This window comes from Phyllostomus hastatus, unplaced genomic scaffold, assembly GCF_019186645.2.
Source record: "Phyllostomus hastatus isolate PE091 unplaced genomic scaffold, TTU_PhHast_1.1 phas_contig_17, whole genome shotgun sequence".
Taxonomy (NCBI): domain Eukaryota; kingdom Metazoa; phylum Chordata; class Mammalia; order Chiroptera; family Phyllostomidae; genus Phyllostomus; species Phyllostomus hastatus.
The window spans coordinates 19,859,961-19,881,310 of NW_025333664.1; the positions used below are offsets into that span (position 1 = coordinate 19,859,961).

Below are 21,350 nucleotides of genomic sequence, written 5' to 3' on the forward strand. Positions count from 1 at the left end.
ACTGACCTTGTTCATCTTAGACTGTCAGCTAAAAAAAATGACAGCAGCCAACAAAACAGTAGCTGTTTGGTGTGAATGTATCAAAACTATACCTATTTTTTTTGTGAGAATGGCAAAAAAGATATTTTTTGGTGTGTCACAGAATTTATTCATTACTTTGTATGTGCCATGATATGAAAAAGGTTGAAAACAGCTGCCTCAAGGTACAAAGGCTTCTGCTTTGTCTGACAGCCTCCTCTCAGTTAGCGCACTCATCATCCTCTGGCCACGGCTCTGCGAAGAGCCCAGCCTCCACGCCACCCCTACACCTCTGGCCCACTCACCTCCACCCCACTCTCTACTTTCTCCTGTGTGTTACCAGCAGAGTCTGCATACAGACCAACACTCAAGGCCTCTGCAATTGTCATCAAGTATAAGAATCACCTGCAAACTGCACTCACATTTCTCTAGCAGCCCCAACGAAAATAAAGATATGAAAATGTGCAAGCTGCCCCAATTCGGTTCACAGCACAGGGATCAGTAGCAGATCTTGAGGAAATGTTAAGATAAAAAATTATATTCAGTAATTCTCTCATAAAAATTACCTTGAGGAATGGAATCACAAAAGGACGAAGAGGAAAGTTTGTAGCTTCTTGGAGCTTGCAATGGAATTCTTCAATTGTTACTGTTGAGTTCTGAAAAGAAAAATAACCTTGTTCAACCTCTGAAACTAGACACTGTCCTTCTTACATAAATCCCTTTTAAATCATAAAGAAAAGGTTAATTCCAAGAGCACTACTGTGAACTCAGATCCTTCTCAAAGGTTAACCAAATTGCTTCCTTTATAAAAGAAATTCGGCCTCCTTGATTTTTTTTCTACTACCCCAAATCTAAATTCCCCTCTATGTTCAGCAGACTGGGTTGCAGAATAGGGCACAGCCTTCTTCACCACTCTTGACAACAGGTACTCAGGCCCCTTGTACTGCAGGATTCATGGCAAGTCACCTCAGGCACAGGAAACCAAGCTTGTAATTCTTCCAGTTGAACAGATCCTGATCAGTCTAAAATGTCAACTTAAAGACTCAAGCCAGAGCTGCATTATTTTTTTTTAAGATTTATTTATTCTTAGAGAGAAGGGAAGGGAGGGATAAACAGAGGGAGAGAAACATCAAAGTATGGTTGCCTCTCATGTACCTCCTACTGAGAACCTAGCCCACAATCCAGGCATGTGCCCTGACTGGGAATCAAACCAGAGACCCTTTGGTTCATAGCCTGACTCGCAATCCCCTTAGCCACACCAGCTAGGACATGAGCTGCATTTCTTTAGAAGTTCTTTTCTTCATAGTTTCTGCCTACATCCTAGCACTAGTTCCCCAAATCTTCTAAATTCAAAGTTAAAAACAAACAAATCAACAAACCCACCCAAAAGGGAACTTCTGCCTTGAACGGTTGTTTGCAAAGAAGAGCATCTCCAAACAGGTGGACTTCCACTGGTAGATTTTAGTATTCTCAGGGAAGTTATTAGCATTTCCTCTGTCCCCCCCACCCACCCAAAGTCTGACTTAAAACTAGAATTCTCAGTTCCTCTGCTAAAGGGAATGTACAAATAAAGATACTGTATCTTCTCCAAGTACACAAAATACTTTTATTTCAATTCCCCCAAACACAGTACAACTACAAAAGAAGTTTAAAAAAAAAACAACAACAAACAAAAAACTTGGCATTAATCTGAATTCTTGATCCCCCTGAGAACAATCATCACTTCTGGGATTTTTACAAAATCTTCAAGTGTTCAAAAATGTAACATGTACCATACAAATTCTTCACCAGTACCATATTGCTTCTTAACAATAAGAAATGGCAAACACATAGGTCCACCAACAAAAACCTGCATTAAAAATTATAATACAGTCATGACTCAGAATTCATATGAATTAATGAGGAAAGGTGCCTATAAAATACTTTAAATGAAAACTCAAAAACAGAACAGTCTATTTTACAAAAATCTATTTAATAAAACTCATACATACAAACATAGTATTTTAACTATCTGGAAGGACAATTATAACAGTAGTTATTTCTGGGTGTGAAATTATGTTGGATATTCCAAATATATCAATATTCAGTAAAAATAAAATTATTTTCCTTAAAGGAAAAAGAATGTATCAGATTCAACCATGTTAAATAAAAATATTTGAATAGTTTAGCTCATTTCATACTAAAAATTCCTTTAAACTTTAAGTACCTGTTTTAAGTACATGACACTTGTATAATGTAACCAAAGGTACCAATATTCAGGAAAAAAAATTAAGTGTAAGAGAATGATATTCTTCCCCTACTATAGTAAGTTCAAATAGGTCTTGAAAGATAAAAGCAAGTAAATGTATGGAAAGACTGTATGAATGACTAAGTTTTCGTGGATAGACAAACGATGAAAAGAATAACCTGTATGGCACAGAGAGAGTGACTTAGGCCAGTGAAACTGACTCAGGGCTATTGGTAGTAAAGATGCAAGGCAATCCTTTCTATCTGAGATTGATGATAACCGACTGTTCTTTTATCCTTTCTTCTCATTCAATTAATTAATAAATAAAAGCATGATTCTTTTTTCCCTAAGAACTCACAGTCTAGTGCAGTGATTTTCAACCTTTTTTATCTTATGGCACACATAAACTATTGACTAAAATTCTGAGGTGTACACACACACTGTCTTTTTTGCCAATCTAACAACAACAACAACAACAACAACAACAACAAGCATTATTTTGATTCAGTCACACTGGATGGCTATTGCTGTGTTGGCTGCTGTCATTTTTTTTGTTTGTTTTTAAGAAAGAGGGGAATGCAGGGAGAAACAGGGAGAGAAACATGGATTGGTTGCTTCCCATACCATACATGCCCCAATGGGGGATCGAATCAACAGCCTTTCTTATGGGACTTCGCTCAAACTGAACCATACTGGGCAAACTGAACCATACTGGACAGCTGCTGTCATTTTTTAATTTGACAGTTTAAGGGAAAAGAGGTCAGTGCCCCTGGCTAAATAGGTATTGCATGTTTTAAGAATTCTTGTGGCACACTGTGGTCTAGTGGGAAAACAGATAAACAAGCTCTTCATTGTAATGCGATCAAGGTATACATGTGCAGGATACTACCGGTACACAGAGAAGACATGTTTCAATCAGACTTCGCAGGATAAGGGAGGATTACAGAAATGTCACCTGAAGAAGTGAAGACACAGCCTTGGGAAAAATGCTTTTGACAGACAGGAGAATGTAAAAAGGCACATTTGTCAGAGGATCTGGTCTCTGGATCGCAAAGGCAACACCTATAGTGGTCTTAGAAGACAATGGGTGTAGACAGGTGATCAAATAAAACTTATTCTTTTAAAATTGAGATAATAATCACAGCAAGTTGTGAAAATAGAACAGATAGGTTTCCGTGCATCCTCCACCCAGATTCCCCTAATGGTTACATTTCATACACCGAAAGTATAATATCAAAACTAGGAAACTAATGTTGGTAAAACGTGTGTTTAGTTCTATATCATTTTATTGTATTCATGTAAACCACTGCTGCAATCAAAATACAAAAATGTAGAAATTTTATCTACCTTTATCCTCCTGGGTTTATAATATAATTGTCTTAAATATTTCCCTTATATATACTGACAACAATATTAGACAGTTCTATAATTTTTACTTTAACCACAATACATAATTTAGAAAACTCAAGAGGAGAAGGAAAGTCTATTGTATTTACTTTTCCACTTTTCTTTCATCCATCCTGATATTTCAAGATTCTTTCTTTACAGCAGGGGTGGTGCCTCGCCAGGCTGAGATGAGGGCTCCGGCATCCTCCGATGGAGCCCTTTGATGTGTGATCTTTACCCTGCCAGACACGTGGCTGTCTGCCTGACAAATGACATGGAGACCAAGTGATCTGGGTAGAGGGTTCCTTTTGTACCAAATGGCGAATCTGTAACAAATTGTCTGATTGGCACACATTTTTTTTTTTTTTTAAAGATTTGGATATGGCAGTAGAGTGGGTAAGACAGCAGGATTTGATATTTAGATCTCAGTTCAAATCCTGCCTGGATCCCTGGCTAGCAGGGTGGTCCTGAGGGAAACATTCACTTTTTTAAAAAAATTATATTTTATCAATTATGCTGTTACAGTTGTCCCAATTTTTTCCTGTTTTCCTCCTCCACCAGCACCCCCAACTCCCTCAGGCAATCCCCCTACCATTGGATCAATGGAAGAATGAATAAGCAAAATGTGGCATATACATATAATAGAATATCATTCAGCCATAAAACAGAAAATTCTGACACATGCTACAACATAGACAAACCTTAAGGATATTATGCAAAATGAAATTATAAGCCACCCAGGGGTACTCTCCCTTTTGGGGGCACAAGCCCATGCCTGAGCCTTTCCCTTACTCTCTCCTGAGCTCCAAGGGCCCTTCTTTTCCTTCTGTATCTTGTTTCCTGAGCCCATGCAGCCCAGATGGCTCACTTCTATTGCCTCTGTTACTTTCTAAATAAACTTTTGTCTTATAATAAGAGAGAGAGAGAGAGAGAGAGAGAGAGAGAGAGAGAGAGAGAGGGAGGGAGAGAGAGAGGGCGTGCGCACTCGGGGGCAGGCAGCCATAACAAGACAAATACTGTATGATTCCACTAACATGAGATACCCAGATTAGTCAAGTAGAATGGTGGTTGACAGGAGCTGGGGGGTAGGAAGGAATGGGGATTTATTGTTTAATAGCACAGTTTCAGTTTTACAAGATAAAAGAGCTCTGGCTCTGGCCAGATAGCTTAGTTGGTTAGAGCTTCATCTCAATACACCAAGGTTGTGGGTTTGATCCCTGTCAGGGCACACACAGGACTGAACCAATGATGCATCAATAAATGGAAAAACAAGTAAGCATCCCTCTGTCTCTGAAATCAGTTTTCTAAAAAAGATTTCTGGAGGTAGAATAGTAGTGATAGTTATACAACAATGAATATATTAGATATCATTGAATTATACACTTTAAAATGGTTGAGATAGTAAATTTTGTGTATTTTACCACCTCCTAATGATACCAACATTTTTTTAAATTTAAAAAAAAAAAAAAAAAAGAAGAAGAAGAAGAAGAAGGTTAACCCAAGCATTGCTATTTAAAAGAGACAACTGGCACCCTGGCTGGTGTGGTTCAGTTGGTTGGAGCATGGTCCCATTGACAGTACGGTCGTGGGTTCAATTCTCTGCCGGGGCACATGCCTAGGAGGGGGTTTTGGTCCCAGCAGGGGCACGCATGGTCAGAAAACGTGTGAGGCAACCAATCAATGCTTCTCTCCCACATCGACGCATCTTTCCCTCCCCCTTTCCCTCTCTCTAAAGTCAGTGACCATGTCCTTGGGAGAGAATAAAGAAATAAAAGAAGAAAGAAATAAATAAAAGAGACAACTGGCTACATCTACATATACTTTCATGGCTAAAAAAAGATGCATGGTTTAAATTTGGGGCGGGGGCGCGCAAATGAGGCCTCTTATTTTTTTCTTTTACTATTGAAATTATCTTTAGGTATAGACTCTACTTATGCTTTATACTGAACACTGGTCTCTTTCTGGGAGTCTGCAATTTGCTAAGTACTGGGCAGAGAGTACCTATGTGTCCAGACCACGGTAAAAACTTTGGGCACTGAGTCCCCAATACGCTGCCCTGGGCAGAAACACTGCACACGCACTTCTACATTTTCACTGCTGGTGTAAGAGTGAGCTCTGTGTGACCAAGCATAGGAAATCTGTACATGGATTCCTACAGATTCCAACTGTGTCTCTCTCCTTTATGATCCAATTGTGTATCCTTATTATCCCTCTGCAACAAATCTTAGTTGTGAGCATGACGATGGGCCAGGTGCTTGGAATTCTTCTGGTGAATCTCAGAACATGAGGTTATAAAAAGTATAAATTGTGGTATATCCTACAATAAAACATAGCAATGAAAATGAACAATTTACAGTTATATGAAACAACAGAGGTTGAATGTCAAATAATTAAACCACCACTTACTGCATTTTGCCTTGCACAAAAGTTGTTTTTTCCACACTACATTAAGACTGATTTAAGGTAGCAGTTCTTAACTTTTTAGTCTCAGAATCCTTCTAATGTATTTGGGTTGCCCTCTATCAACCACTAACCATATCAGAAATTAAAACTGAGAATCTGAAAAATATTAATCCATTACAAAATAACTATACTTTTACCAAAAAATATAGTGAGAAGAATGGCACTGTTGTTAGTTTTGCAAATCTCTTTCATATCTAACTTAATAAGATACAGCTGTGTTCACCAAGATGCTTCTGCATCTAATCTGTTGCAACATTCTATATCACGCAGCCTCTAGAAAATTCCATCATATACTCACGAGAGTAAGAGTTAAAAGGCAAGTAACATCTTAGTATGATTATGAAAATAATTTTTACCTCCTGGACTTTCTAATAGTCTGAGGGAATCCCAGGGGTCCCTGATTACACTCTGAGAACTGCAACATGAAAGAAAGTTTAGCACTGTGATTCATCTTTACCACATATAGAGGCTAACATGCAGGAGCACGGGGTGGTTTTACTGGAGGTAAATCTTAAAGAATTCAGTATGTAGACATCGGGAACTGGCAGAACTCCCCTTATATAAACTGCGAGTCAAACCCTACCCTGCCTGCTGTCCCTGTCAGAAAGTCACTCCCTTATACCACGAATTCACCATACTCTGCACAGTACCTTAAAAACTCTAAAGAAACTATTTGCATGATGAGTTGAAGAACATAATCCATTTGATACTATTTATTCAGACCATGAAATTTACAATTTCACAAATTATTCTTCTGAAAATTAAAGTTGCTACTTTTCCTTTCTCTCTGGCTTGGAAACAATGTACTAGACACTGAATATATTAAACAAAGTCTGGAATTAATTTGGTTGAACCTTAGTGACCTGATGAAACTCACTTTTAAGACATATTCAAAGCTGCTTAATGGCCCTGACAAGTGTGGCTCAGTTGGTTGGGCGCTGTCCCACAAAACCAAAGGTCACCAGTTCAATTCCCGGTCACGATACATGCCTAGGTTGTGGGGACGTGTGGGGGAGGTAACCAATCAATGTTTCTCTCCATCTCTTTTTCCTGCCCTTCCCATCTCTCTAAAAATAAATAAATAAAACAAGTTTTTTTTAAAAAATAAAGCTGCTTAATGGGATTAAATCAACAGCATAGGAAATAATTAGGTAAACATTATAGATTTGTTTCTTTCATAAATACTTTTATACACAATTGAAATTCACAAATCAACAGTTTTACACAAATTATACTAGTCTGTTTATTTATTAACAAATTAATTAATTCATTAATCTAGTCTGTAGATTTTGCCACATTGCTACAGGTATGGGAATGAGAAGAAATATGTACAACTTCTCTGCTGGCTTTGGTTCTGAGCCATATACTCAGTTAACCACTGACAGTGACGCTATACTTACCACCAGCGCTAGAACAAGAGTCCGCACTTTCTCCCCAATCTCAGGTGAGATGTCATTGCCAAACTGTTGCAGAGTGGTGAGGAAGCGTTTTAACTTGCTGAGCTGCCGAGCACCACAAGTAGCTGGCAATTGTTGATTTGTTAGTGCAGATGACGTGGAAGAGGCAGGACCATTGCTGAATCGCTGTGGTGGTGATGGGGCACCATTCAGGGTAGGAGGAGAATGGTTGGTTCCATTGCTTACTGAAGAAAGCCAAAAAGAAAGGCTCAGTTCTAAGTATAAAATACAAGAATCTTCAATTCATTCTTATTGTCTGCATTATCCTTCATTTATTCACTTCAATTTTGTAAAGCACATGTTAAAAGAGTTATAAAGACACTGTTTCTGCCCAACAAGATTGTTATATAAGTGAAACCGACTACCAGGTCAAAAATAACAACAGAGTAACACAGAAGTGTTAAAACAGAAGAGCAGAGTGCTAGTAGAGCACAGAGAAGGGACATATAACTCTACAGGTACCATGGGCAGGTATAGGTAGTTTTAAGACTTCCTGTAACAGGTACTGCATGAGATGAGTTTGGGAGAACATATATTTCCAATGAATGGACACTCATGCCCACTTTTTATGTCATATCTTTCCAATCTTAGGGTCTCATGGAAGCTAATGCAGTCAATTAGGATGTAGGATGTGAACAAGACACACAGAAAACAAAGAATTGTGTTACTGTGAAAAATGTTTTTTCTAGGTTATACATTTAATGACCTAGTCCTGCAGTAAGGAATATATCTCTTTGACCACTCAGTATATTCATGTCCCTCAGAGTCATATTATCTCTGCCTTGACAGTGCTAGATTAATACTGCCAGATTCTTGGTCACTCAATAAAGCATTTTTCTAGACACCACACAGGACACTCCAATTCTGTATTTCTGCACAAATTATGATCCATGTGATTAGTTCCAGTTTTTCTCTTTTCCTATTGTCCTTAGTAATTTTTTGCTAGTTTTAATTTGTAACATAGTCCTAGAACTATACTCTTCATAGCATTAGGAAAAAATTTCCCTTTTCACTGAACAGTGTAATAAAATTACCCAATGCCTAAGAGTCATTAGATTTTTGCTTACTCATACTTTTCTAAGAAGCTAACCTATGTCTAAAAACAAGAAAAATTTTAAGTAAAAACTTAAGCCAAATTTAAAGAAACCAATCATTTAATCTTTACCTAACTTAGAAAACTGTCATTTACTTATATTTTGCTTAATGCCAACTTGTTCATCATGAAAAACCTTCCACTTCCCTTCTTGCTCCAAGCCAGTCACAGTTGCCTGACCATCACTATCCCCACTTCCTGACTGACCTTTACTCAAATTTGATCTGTAAGCTCTGCTTCATCCTGTACAGAAAACACCTGCATTGAGAAGATTCCTTGAGATCTGTGGATCCACGTTACAGTAAACCCTAGGTAATTTAGTAATTCTTCTCTGTGCTATACATGTTTCCATTATGTTACTTACCAAATTATACTTATCTGCATTATCTTAATAGAGTTTACACTTTTTGATGAACTCTTATACATCTGAGTATACTAAAATTAGCTAAGCTTTGTAAATTGTATATACGGTATATACACGAGCTTTGTTCAAAAGCTAGCAATGTTAAGTGTTCAGAAAAAATGCTGCTGAATATGACTCAGTGCTTAAAAGATTGACAGACTGAGGGGAAAAAAGGGGTAATTTCTCTTCTGTGTCTTCCACTGAAAAAGATCACCAGAGCTACTGGAAAAAAAGCTTAATCACTCAACCTTAGCAATCCAGAAAATTAGTTGCAGTGGCCTGCCATTTCTTTGTGTTCACAGAAAGGTCAATTGCCATTGGAGAGTGGCCCTTTTTTTAAGTAGCCCATTAAAATAATACATTATTGTGCTTTTAGCCACCCTGATGCCCAGACAAGCTTTTTTGCAGCCTCTTTACTAAAAGTGTATGATTATAATTTCTGAAATAAAGCACATCCACCCCCAAGTAGTCAAATACAGAGGTAAAAAGAGCTAGATTTATACATACATATCCCAGTCATCTGTATCTTGAAATCGGAATGACAGACTGGGTTAAATCTGTTTCATTTCTAGATGGTACTTATATCTAAGGATGTATCACTTTGAGACAGAAAATATATTTAGGAAAAAGGATATGAAAATGCATTTCTTTCACTCTCACTCAGACTGCTGCAGTTACCATTCACTCAATTTCAATGTTTTGGAAAATAAAAATTAAATCTTTTTAAAAGCCGTACCTCTTAGATTCTCTTCTCTTTAAAAAAACTCAGAAAAAAAAATGTTTGAGCAAAAGTAGTGTGCAAGCTTGTGCAATGGCATTTATTTATTTATTTATTTATTTTTAAAGATTTTATTTATTCATTTAGAGAAAGTGGAAGGGAGGGAGAAAGAGAGGGCGAGAAACATCAATATGTGGTTGCCTTTCACATGGCCCCACACTGGGGACCTGGCCTGCAACCCAGGCATATGCCCTGACTGAGAATCAAACTGGTGACCCTTTGATTTGCAGCCCGAGTGCAATCCACTGAGCTACATCAGCCAGGGCTGTGCAATGGCATTTAAATAAGGAAGTGCATGCAGTATCTAGGACAGTGCTCTGACATGCTATTTGGGTACTCCACAAATAGCAATTTTCTTCTGCTTTACCAGGTAAAATAACTGTAAGGATCAATGCGAACTAGAGGTAGCATGCATGGAAAGGCAGAACTCAAAAGCTAGACTTGTGTATGCATGCATGTTTGTATGTGTCTTTAGATTTTTAGATTTTAAATTAAGGGGTTTTATTGGTTTTGTTCTTTCAGTATGGGTATAGGATTGAAATTGTTGAGTTTCAATCAATTGAGGGTTTGTGGAAATTCAGCTTTAGTAGATACTGCCAAAACAATTTTCTCATTCTTAATCTATGAGTGGTCAGGTTGCTCCACACATACTCACCAAAACTTGATACTCTTTTTTCACTTTGAACATTCTTGTGGGTGTATGTGGTATTGTGCTGGGTTTTAGTTTGCATTTCCTTGATGACTAGTAAAGTTGAACGCCTTAGATTTGTTGGCTAATATAATTCTTATGAACTGAATTGTGTCCCCCCACCAAATTCCTATGTTGAAGTTCTAACCTCTCAGTACCTCAGAATGTGACTATATTTGGAGATAGGACCTGTGAAGGTTAAATGAGGTCATATGGGTAGGCCCCTAATCCATTATGACTGTTGTCCTTATAAGAAGAGAAGGGACAACATAAATGCATGGGCACGGAGGAAAGGGCATGGAAGGATATAGCAAGAAGGTGGCTTTTGCAAGCCAAGAATAAAGGCCTCAGAAAAAATATCAAACTTGTTGACACCTTGATCTTGGACTTCTATCCTCTAGACCATGGCATTAGTAAAATAACGCAATAATTATTTTCCTTTTTGTAAGGAGACTTATCATGACAGTCCTGGAAAACTTTTGGATGTAATTTGGTAATTTTATGAAACTTACTTTAATTCCTATCAACCAATATGATAATTTTAATTCACTATTTCAGAGTCAAAGAAATTGAAATAGCTACTTATCAGACAAAGTATGAAAAAAATATTGGGACCACTAAATTTCCAAGTGCCCAAATTAGCTAAGACCTATTCTCAGAGGGCAAAAGCAATTTATAAAATAACCAGATATACATTTCTGATATATGTATCCTTTTATCGACATTTTGAAAATCTTGTGAATAGTATATGCAGAAGGCTTAATGGCAGTCAGTTAGTTAGATACAAATGTCACTCTGAACCATAAAACCCAAGTAATTAAGAGGTCTCACATGCTGTAGGAGTAAATGACACTGGCCTGGGTCCTCCAGAATTTATTGGTGGAAGGGGTGGCATGGTGGGAGGTGAGGATCTTGACTGTATCTTCACTTCCACAGGCGATCCAGGCATTGCTGGCACCCTTTTCTCAGGACCAACTGTAGAGAATAAAAGAAATGGAGGTCAGTTTTCTATAAAGTTATAAAATAGTGACAATAATTTGAAATACTGATATATTTTCCTAGAGGATTAAGAAGAAAATGCTTAGCCTTGACTGGCGTAGCTCAGTGGATTGAGCCTGGGCTGCGAACCAAAGTGTTGCAGGTTTGATTCCCCGTCAGGGTACATGCCTGGGTTGCAGGCCATGACTCCCAGCAACCGCACATTGATGTTTCTCTCTCTCTCTCTTTCTCCTTCCCTTCCCTCTCTAAAAATAAATAAATAAAATCTTAAAAAAGAAGAAGAAGAAGAAAAAGAAGAAAATGCTTAGTTTAATAGGCTGAATAGTGGTCCCCAGAAATATATCTACTTCTTACTCCCTTCAACTATAAATGTTTCCTTATTTGGAGAAAGGGTCTCTGAAACTGTAGTTAAGGATCTTGAGAGCAGATCTTCCTAGATTATCTGGTGGGCTTTAAACCCAATATGAATGAAACCCCAATAACGAGAGCTAAAGACACATACATAAAAGAAAGACTACGTGAAGAGAGTCACGCGGAGAGGAAGCAGTGTGACGATGGAGGCAGAGACTGAAATGGTGCATCTACAAGCTAAGGAATGCTAATGACCGTGAGCAACATGGGAAGCTAGGCAGAAAGGTATGGAATAGATGCTTCCTCTGAGGCCCCATGAAGGAATCAACCCTGATGATACCTTGATTTTGGACTCCTGGCCCCCTGAACTGTGTGAGAAGATTGTTGTTTTAAGCTACCCAGTCTGTGGAACTTTGTTACAGCAATCCTAGAAAACGAAAATAAGGCAGCAAGGCCAAAGATTCACGAAACCAGAAAGTTAATGGTGAAGATAGTGGCTGAGAAAGAAAGAAAACAGGTTATAAACTCTGGTTATCTCAACTGCATTCTTTCTGAATTTCTCTTTATAAATGAATCAAATCAGTAGAGGGGAAAAGGCTAATGTGGGGAATATTTAGACAAGTAGGTGTCAACTGCATGGCCTAGAAACAAATATCATTAGTTGTATATAAATTGCTATAAATGATGAAGTACTAAAATTTTATACATATCAACTACTCTAGGTAGGAAAAAAGAGGTGGGTTCAACATCTTTGACATCAGGCATATAAAAGTCACTTATAACATTTATCCAACAAGATAAAAAGTGCAGATGATTCTAAAGGAAGCACAGGCTATTTAATCCATGGGGATAATTCATAAGTAGCTATTTGATAACACTAGACAGCAACAAATTCCAGAAAGATAAATTTGAAAGATTAAACTTACTGATGTTAGAATTAAGTCTGAGCTAATACAGATAAGATGTGATACCGAGGAGTAATATTCTAATATCTTCAAAGTTATTTTTCCACATTAAACTTATTTAAACTTGGTTAACACTAGGGCCAGGGCTACCTTTAAATTGAGTTATTTTCCTCTCAATGATTCCAAGCTTTTCACTTCAGTGCCATGTACTTACTCTCCGACAAGTTCAACGTAACACCAAAGGTTCAAACGAGAAAGTTAACTCAAAGATCTCTCCGTGGGACCACAGTTGTAAACACAACACACACAAGAGCGCCCATCACAGGGCAGCAGGCACATCTTCACACGCCCATGGGCCCAGTCTAATGAGGAAAATATGCTCAAATACTATTTTTATGGCTTCCATTTGCCACATTTTTGGGGAAGAAATATAATGACTATAGAAAGTCAATCAAAGAATTGATGCCCCTAAATTGCAAATTCCCTGACAAAAATGTGCAGCTCTCCAAGAGCCATGTGGGCAACACTCTGCCAGCCTTCCCCGTCTCTGTGTCCAGGACATTTTCTTTGTGAAATCGATGACTGTCCTCTTTGATTGGTGGACTAATGAGCTGTTGCGTTTGCCTTTTTCTTCTTGACAGTATTTTCTCAATGCCCTTCAGAGAACAGTTGACACGTTTCCAGCACTTCCATCTGGGGACCAGCTTTCTGGAGGACGGGGGCGTGGAGAAGGGAAGGAAGGAGCTGACAGTTGTCTCACACTGTTATGTGTTGTGCATCGTGTGCAACAACCTAGAGGGAGCCTTTCTTCAGACCACCTGCCTTTACAACAAGGGCGCCAAAGGCCTGAGGAGGGCTTAGCAGTGAGATGTGTTTTCACATTTGGTACTTGGCAGAATGAAAAACTCTGAGCAGCCCAACTGCAGAACACTGAATATTATACCAAGAAAAAGTTTAGATACAGGGAAAAACTTAGCCCCCAGACTCCTGTTTACAAATTAAAACTAGCCATCTCTCGGTCAGGTCACTACTCACACACCTGCAACACTAGTGTTATTCCTTATGTTTCAAGCAGTAAACATTGTCTAGTAGAAAAAGCATGAGTATGGAGACTGTGAGATTTGGTGTGAATTCTCATTCTGTTACTAAAGGCCTACATAAATTTTATCAAATTGTTTCATCTTTCTGGGTCTCATTAAAAAAATATTTATTATTTTGAGAGAGAGGGGAAGGGAAGGAGAGGGAGAGGAAGAGAGAGAGAAACATTGATTTGTTGTCCACTTATCACACATTCATCGGCTGATTCTTGTATGTGCCCTGTCAGGGCGATCTAACCTGCAACCTTGGCATTTGGAGACAATGCTCTAACCAAATATGGGACTCATATTTAACACACGTAAAATAAGAGATAATAAGACCTACCTGGAAGGAAAGATTTAAAGATTAGAGATAATGCTTAGACTAGTGCTAGGTATAAAGAAGGTACTTAATACACAATAACAATTAGACAACACAAAGACCAGTTTTAAGTGCTGATTTTACCACTTAACTGGCCATGTGACCATGCCCAAGTTAATATTAATATTTGTTTCTCACATAAAACAAGTATACTATCAATGATTAGTCCATGTAATGTCACAGATGTTACATGGAATGATGGAAAAATGAACTGCTGCAAAAGTACCAAATATAATATAAGATGGTATTGTTGTTGGAGGCTGGGTGAAATGAACGCACAATTGGTGTGAGACATCTATCCAGATGGTTTATAACTTGACAAATTCAGTAGCTGCTAGGATGGTGGATAAGGGGTGTAACTCCAAAGTAGGTATTTTAACCCTTTCCTTGGTGGCTATGACATGCCTTTATGCCATCACTGTTAGAGTGAATTCATTTATAAAACTGATGTTCGTGTTTTATATTCTAGCTGTATCCTGTGAAAGAACCAACCATATCTGGAGCTCTTTTTAATTCCAGAGAACCTTAGATAAAATTCAAGAAGAAGAAATTCCTTTATCTAATGTGTGACTTGAGCCCATAAACAGTATTGCTTGGACTAAAGAGACTTAAAATACTGAGTCCTAGAAAATCAAAGTAACTCTTAGCTTTGTCATGAAAGTTCAACTCAATTCTAGACATTGATTTTTAAGAATCAAAGTAACTGATAATTTCATCAATCTATGGGTTTGTGCTTTGGTTATTTTGAATATTTGGACATATATGGATTAAAAAATAAAACGTGAACATTGACCACATACATTTACAAAGTCACTAATGTTTCAGCATCTAACCATGTAAAGCAAAACAACGTGAGCTAAAGAAGAGGAGTGAACATGGAGAAACAGGTCTGAATAATGACTTTACTTCTCATTGTGCAACATGCTAAGGATGTCATGAAAACAGAACACTGTGAAAAGAGAGAACAAATGCTGCCCAGATATAAATGTGAAGAATCAAACATAAAACTAAAGAGCAGAACTATTCTGTAGCTCTAAGAGAAAGTAATGATGAATAGAAAGACATCCCAGACAAGTGCTCCCTGAGAAGAGTCCTATATGATAAAGTGCCCACAAATGGGAGCATTTTCAAATCATTATAATAAACTGCTTTTCCTTTAAAGTTTTAAAAAATTACCTCGATGATGACAAAGGAATAAAAAGAGGTATAAATTTGAGAATAAAAATGCAATTATCTGTGGGAAATCAGATTTAAAAAATCTACTTGAATCAGGTTAAGAATCTATTTGAATTAATGGTTTTATTTGGCTGTGGGACACACATGCTGAGTTCTGGGTAGAAGATATGGTCAAGTGCTCCTGATTATCATCACTGAGAAAAGAATGAGCTGAATATAGAACTTTCGGATGCACAGTGCAGGAATCCTGGTCATTCCAAACAGGCTGACCAAGGAAAACCACATGTTTAAAAACAAAACAAAACAAAACAAAAAAACCCCAACAAATCAGACTCCTAACTAAAAAAACAACCAGGGAGTTTTAAACAGAATTATCTTTGGAGGCAGGGGACAAAGATAATCAATAAGACAGATGAATAAAGATAATAAATTCAAGACAGATGAATTATTTATTTATTAAAAAAGATTTTATTTATTTTTAGAGAGGGAAGGTAGGGAGAAAGAGAGAGAGAAAAACATCAATGTGCAGTTGCTGGGGGTCATGGCCTGCAACCCAGGCATGTACCCTGACTGGGAATCGAACCTGCGACATTTTGGTTCGCAGCCCGGGCTCAATCCACTGAGCTACGCCAGCCAGGGCTACAGATGAATTTTTAAAAAAAATGTACAAGCATACATTTTTATGGCTCAAACATCAATATAATAAGAAATATTCCTTGCCTGTGTCCCTACATACCCCATCCCATAGGAAACCATTTTAATTGGTTTCTTGTGCGTCCTTCCATTCTTTCTCTGCACAAATGAGCAAACGCAAATATAAATTCTTATCTCATCCCATTTTATACAAGGGTAGCATAATTACATTTAACTGACTGGTCCCAATAATGGCCCCTCTATAGCAATGCCTTTTGCAATGCATCAGGAAGTGAGGTCTATTTCCTTATCCTCTAAATCTGGTCAGGCCTTTCTGACTAGCTTTGGCCAATGTAATGTGATGGAAGTGACATTGTCAGTTCTGAGCCTCTCTTGGAACCCTGACCTGCTATTAAACCAAACCCAGACTAGTCTGCTGGATGACGAGGCCACATGGAACAGAGATGAGTTGCACTAGCTAAAGCCAGCTGATCCCTGAACAGGTGAGAAGTCTGCAGGTATCTGACTGCAGACATATGAATGAATGAGCCCAAATGAGAACTGAATCACTCACAAGAAAAAAAATGAAATAACAAAATTAAAAAGCTTATTGTTTCAGGTCACTAAGTTTTAGCATGGTTTGTTATAGAGCACTAGACCAATAGGCAACTAATCTATACCATATACTAACTGTACTACTCCTTGGTTTTTAATTGTCCTCATTGTTTTATAATTTCAAAATATGTCCTAAAATTCTTAATTCCATAACCTTAAAAAAAATAACAGACACACAATATTTCATTATATGGATGTACCATAGTTTATTTACACAATTGCCTATTGATGGATAACTGGATTGTTTCTAATCATTTATAGCTGAATTTTGAGACTCTCTAAACCCTATACCATGGACTGCCCTGTATTTGTCAAGTATGGGGAAACAGATAAAACACAGGGCCCTGAGTTATGGGAAAGCCAGATATATTCAAATGTGTACAAAGTACTAAGAAAATAAAGAAGTAGAAATGTTACTCTCCACGAACTTCACAGAAGTCTTTACAAACCATTAAGTAATTTACTGGGAAGGCTAACATGGGCTTTCCAGGCAGCACATTAAGGAGAAAAGCAAGAAGGCTACAGATATAATTTGAATAGCGTGCGTAAAGCTGGAACAGAACCAAGAGAAAAATCAGTAAAAAAAATTTCCTTGACCATGGTCTCTCTTTAACCACTGCGTGGACAGGTAAATGTTCTGAAGGAGTAATATCAGACGAGAAGCATCTCCAACACTGACAATTCTAATCTGCTAAAGATAGAGGAAAGAACATCAAAATGACTGCTGCACTTACATTGGGCTTATAAGGCTGGCTAAACCGATTATAGGCGAAGCACATGTTTTCTATCCTTGTTGCTCTGTCACAACCTGAGAATACATCCAACTTTCTAACAACAGCCAGGCTTCATATGCAGACACAGCCAGGAATAACTGTTTACAATGACAGATAATTTATCATTCAACAAAAACTGAGGCATAATGACTCAAGTAAAGAAATCAACAGAAAATGCCTTAAAAGGGACCTTGAAGACAGAGCTCAATTAAAATAAATTAACAATATACTAACAATATAGATTAAAAAAACAACTTTTTCCATTCCACATTTATAAATATTTTGGAAAATTAACTTATCTACAACATCTCTATGGCTCAAGGATCAGCAAACTTCTGCAAAGGGCAAGACTATAAAAATTTTTAGCATTGCAGATCATATGGTCCTTCACAACTATATAACCCTACTGTTGTAACATACTCTAAATAAAACACAAACAAATGGGCTTGGTTATGCTCCAATAAAACTTTATTTTCAAAAACAGGCAGTGGGCAATAGTATAATGACCCCTACTATGGCTGATTAAAACACTGGGAAAATTAAAATGCCTAACTCTTACTGTTTTTCTATGCATATAAAATCTAATTTATACCATCCACTGAAGTGGTTTATCTGAGGAACATTTTTATTTTCTTAACACTGGATGTAAGGAGACCTTTACTCATTGACTGGCAAGAAAAATAACATACAAAACAGAAAAATATTTAAAGACAGAATTATTTAAAGACAGAATACTACCCTGGTTGGTGTGGCTTGGTTGGTTGGAACACTGTGTCATACTGAAAGGTTGGGGGTTTACTTAACAGTCAGGGCACATACCTAGGTGTTGGGAACTGCCCTGCCTGGTTTCAGAAGCTGTAAGCCCCTATAGCTAAGGCTGAATGAGAGACCTTGGGACCATAAGCCACTAAGGAGACAAAGCTTATTTCCCTGGCAGGGTGTCTCGGAGAAGGAGTAATTATATCACTTCAGATATTACAGTTGAATTTTGGGAGTCAGGGCACCTCTGCCCTTTTTACTTCACCCTGCCTGGTCATCAGTGCATGACTGGTCAGCCAATGACTGACAGGTAAGATTCCTCAAGGGAGGGGTGACCTAAGATAGGCACGGTCATGTGGGGGCACACAGGGAAGGACTTGAGGGGCTATAGAAAAAAGGGGGTAATAGACCCTTGCCCCTAGGCTTTGACATAGCCTGAGTCCTCTCACTGTCTTCAAAAATTCTCCTAATCTCTTAGCTGCCTTAGTTCCCCTGCCTGACTTAAGCCTGAAAAAGAATATATAAAATCCTGTGAAACCTGCTTTGCTAAGAATGCTCTTAATTTTCTGATAAAGGTCCAAGCATGAAATAAGTTTATTTCCCAAAGTTTTATAGCCCCTTAGCTAACAGACCCTGACTCAGAATAAGCCCTCCTAGTTCTTTGTATGTTATCTATTGTTTGATCCTTAATCCCTGACAATGATTGATGAGCTTTACCTGTATTCCTGTGCAAATTGAACCCAATAAAAGCCCACTGAGGAAAAGGCTCTTGGCCCTTCTCCTTTGAGAGATCAGCCACCTTTCCTCCCCAAGCAGATCATGTCTTGGTAGATTTATTCTCATCCGTGGCACCAGTTTGATTCCTAGTCAGGGCACATGCCTGGGTTGTGGGCCAAATCCCCAGTTGGGGATGTGTGAAGGCAATCTATTGATATTTCTCTCACACACTGATGATTTTCTACCTCTCTCCATTCCTTCCACCTTCTCTAAAAAGAAATTAAAACTTTTTAAAAATCATTTTGAAAAAAGAAAAATAAAGTCGTTGGATGAGAATTAAAAAATAAAACTACTAACAACATGAAGTCAGAGCTGAGGAGCAGCAAAGAGGCTAGTTATCTGATGATCTATCAAAAACCAGACATACCTAAGAAAACCTCAAAGATGACTAGCATATCTGTGAAAAATCACTTGTTGCATTGGTAAATTACGCTACTTTAGTCATCCCCTTTCCTTCTACCAGTACCATCTGACCCGAGACACAGAGTTGCCCAGAATATAAATAAATAATTCTAACAACTCAGTAATAACAAACAACAACCCAGTTTTAAGAATGAGCAAAAAAGACAAGATAATTGCAGCTTCTTTCTCTTCCTGTCTCAGGTGCTTTGGAAGCCACAGGCTTCGGGGCAGACATGACCAAGTCCAGAACTCCACCATGCACAATCAGTTCCCAAAATGGCAAAGAAATGGCATCAAGAAACCCCAATCACAAAGACATGAATTTCTTAAGGGGGCAGACCAAGTTCCTGAGAATATTCACGCCAACAAAGCCATGAGCTCATGTTCCAAGGATATCAAGGCCTGCATAAAGTTCAAGGAGGTCAAGCTGAAGATCCCCAAAGGGCAGCAGCCTCAAGCTTAAGTCAACTTGCCTACATTGCTCACTTAAGCTTGGGAAATGTGCTCGTGCCTGAGTTGCCAAGGATCTCAGGCTCTGCCAGCTAAAGTCCAAGACAAAGGCTCAAACCAAGCCCGGCTGCTGCAGCTGCAGCTAAGGCTCCCAAAGGAGCCCAGGCCCCACAAAGGCTCTGCGTAGTATAGGTCTCTGTCTGCCGATGTGAGGAAGGAAGAACTGGTGTGACCCCTGTGCTGCTGACTGCATGGAGCTGGTGTACTCCTGTGCTGTTTGTACAAATAAACTTTAGGCAGGATCTGTAAAAAAAAAAAAAAAAAAGAAAGAAAGAAAGAAACAGAAAGAAAAGAAAAAAGGTAATTCACAAAAGAAGGTATAGAAACGGCTGATGAAGACACAACAAGATGCTTCACATACTAGCCATCAAAGAAACAGAGATTATAACACATCAACAAAAAGGAACACACTACTAATATATATCCAACAACATGGATAAATGTCAAAAGCATTAGGCTAAGTGAGAGATGCCAGATCCACAGCAAAACTATTCAGACAAGACAAAGATTAGTGACAAAAAGCAGATCAGTGGCTGCTTGAGACTGATGGAAAAAACTGATTACAAAGGGGCATACTGGGGGCATGATAAATTTTTTATGGTGTAGAAATATTCTTTATCTTTTTTAAAAAAGATGCTACTTATTTATTTTCAGAGAGAGGGAAGAGAGGGAAAAAAAGAGAGAGGAAGAGAAACATGGATGTGCTAGAGAAACATCCATAGCTTACCTCTCACGTGTCCCCAAATGGGGACCTGGCCAGGAACCCAGGCATGTGCCCAGACTGGGAATCGAACTATCGAACTGGTGACCTTTCAGTTCACAGGCAAGTGCCCAACCCACTGAGCCACACCAGTCAGAGTGGAAATATTCTGTATCTTGATTACAATGGCACTAACAACTAAATATGACATCTAAAAGTAAAACTGCATATATAAAAGGGTTAAATTTCATTATATATAAAGTATAACATGCTCTGACTGGTGCGGCTGAGTTGGTTGGTTATTGTTCCACAAAGTGAAAAGCCGCCAGTTTGGTTCCCAGGTGGGCACGTGTGGGGGGTTGCAGGTTTGGTGCCCAGTAGGGGCGCATTGGAGAAGAAACCAATATTTCTCTCTCCCTCTCTTTCCTTCTCTCTAAAAATAAATAAATAAAATCTTTTAAAAAAAGTATACCCTAGCCTTGGCTGGTGTGGCTCAGTGGATTGAGTGCCAGCTTGTGAAGCAAAAGGTCATTGATTTGACTCCCAGTCAGGGCACATGACTGGGTTGTGGGCTAGGTCCCCAAGAGGGGGCATACAAGAGGCAACCACACATGATGCTTCTCTCCCTCTCTTTCTCCCTCCTTTCCCCTCTAAAAATAAATAAAATCTTTAATAAAAAGAAAAAAGTATACCACAATAAAGGTAAGAAAACCCCCCAGCAAACTAAATAAAAAGATCCTAATCAATTTGAGTTCATCCAAGAAAGCAAAGGTAATGTA

At 38.3% G+C, this 21,350-nt stretch overlaps 1 protein-coding gene across 2 annotated transcripts in view; it reads right to left on the minus strand.

Annotated features, from left to right (window-relative positions):
- The window catches only part of CBFA2T2 (CBFA2/RUNX1 partner transcriptional co-repressor 2), a 138,800-nt gene that overhangs the window by 25,629 nt on the left and 91,821 nt on the right, over nucleotides 1-21,350 (minus strand). For both annotated transcript variants that reach the window (XM_045832998.1, XM_045832997.1), the window contains exons 2-4: nucleotides 11,345-11,488; nucleotides 7,495-7,736; nucleotides 585-674 (exon numbers count right to left, since the gene is read on the minus strand). In XM_045832998.1, the coding sequence (XP_045688954.1) occupies nucleotides 585-674; nucleotides 7,495-7,736; nucleotides 11,345-11,488 (476 nt within the window). The remainder of the gene's footprint in view (nucleotides 1-584; nucleotides 675-7,494; nucleotides 7,737-11,344; nucleotides 11,489-21,350) is intronic.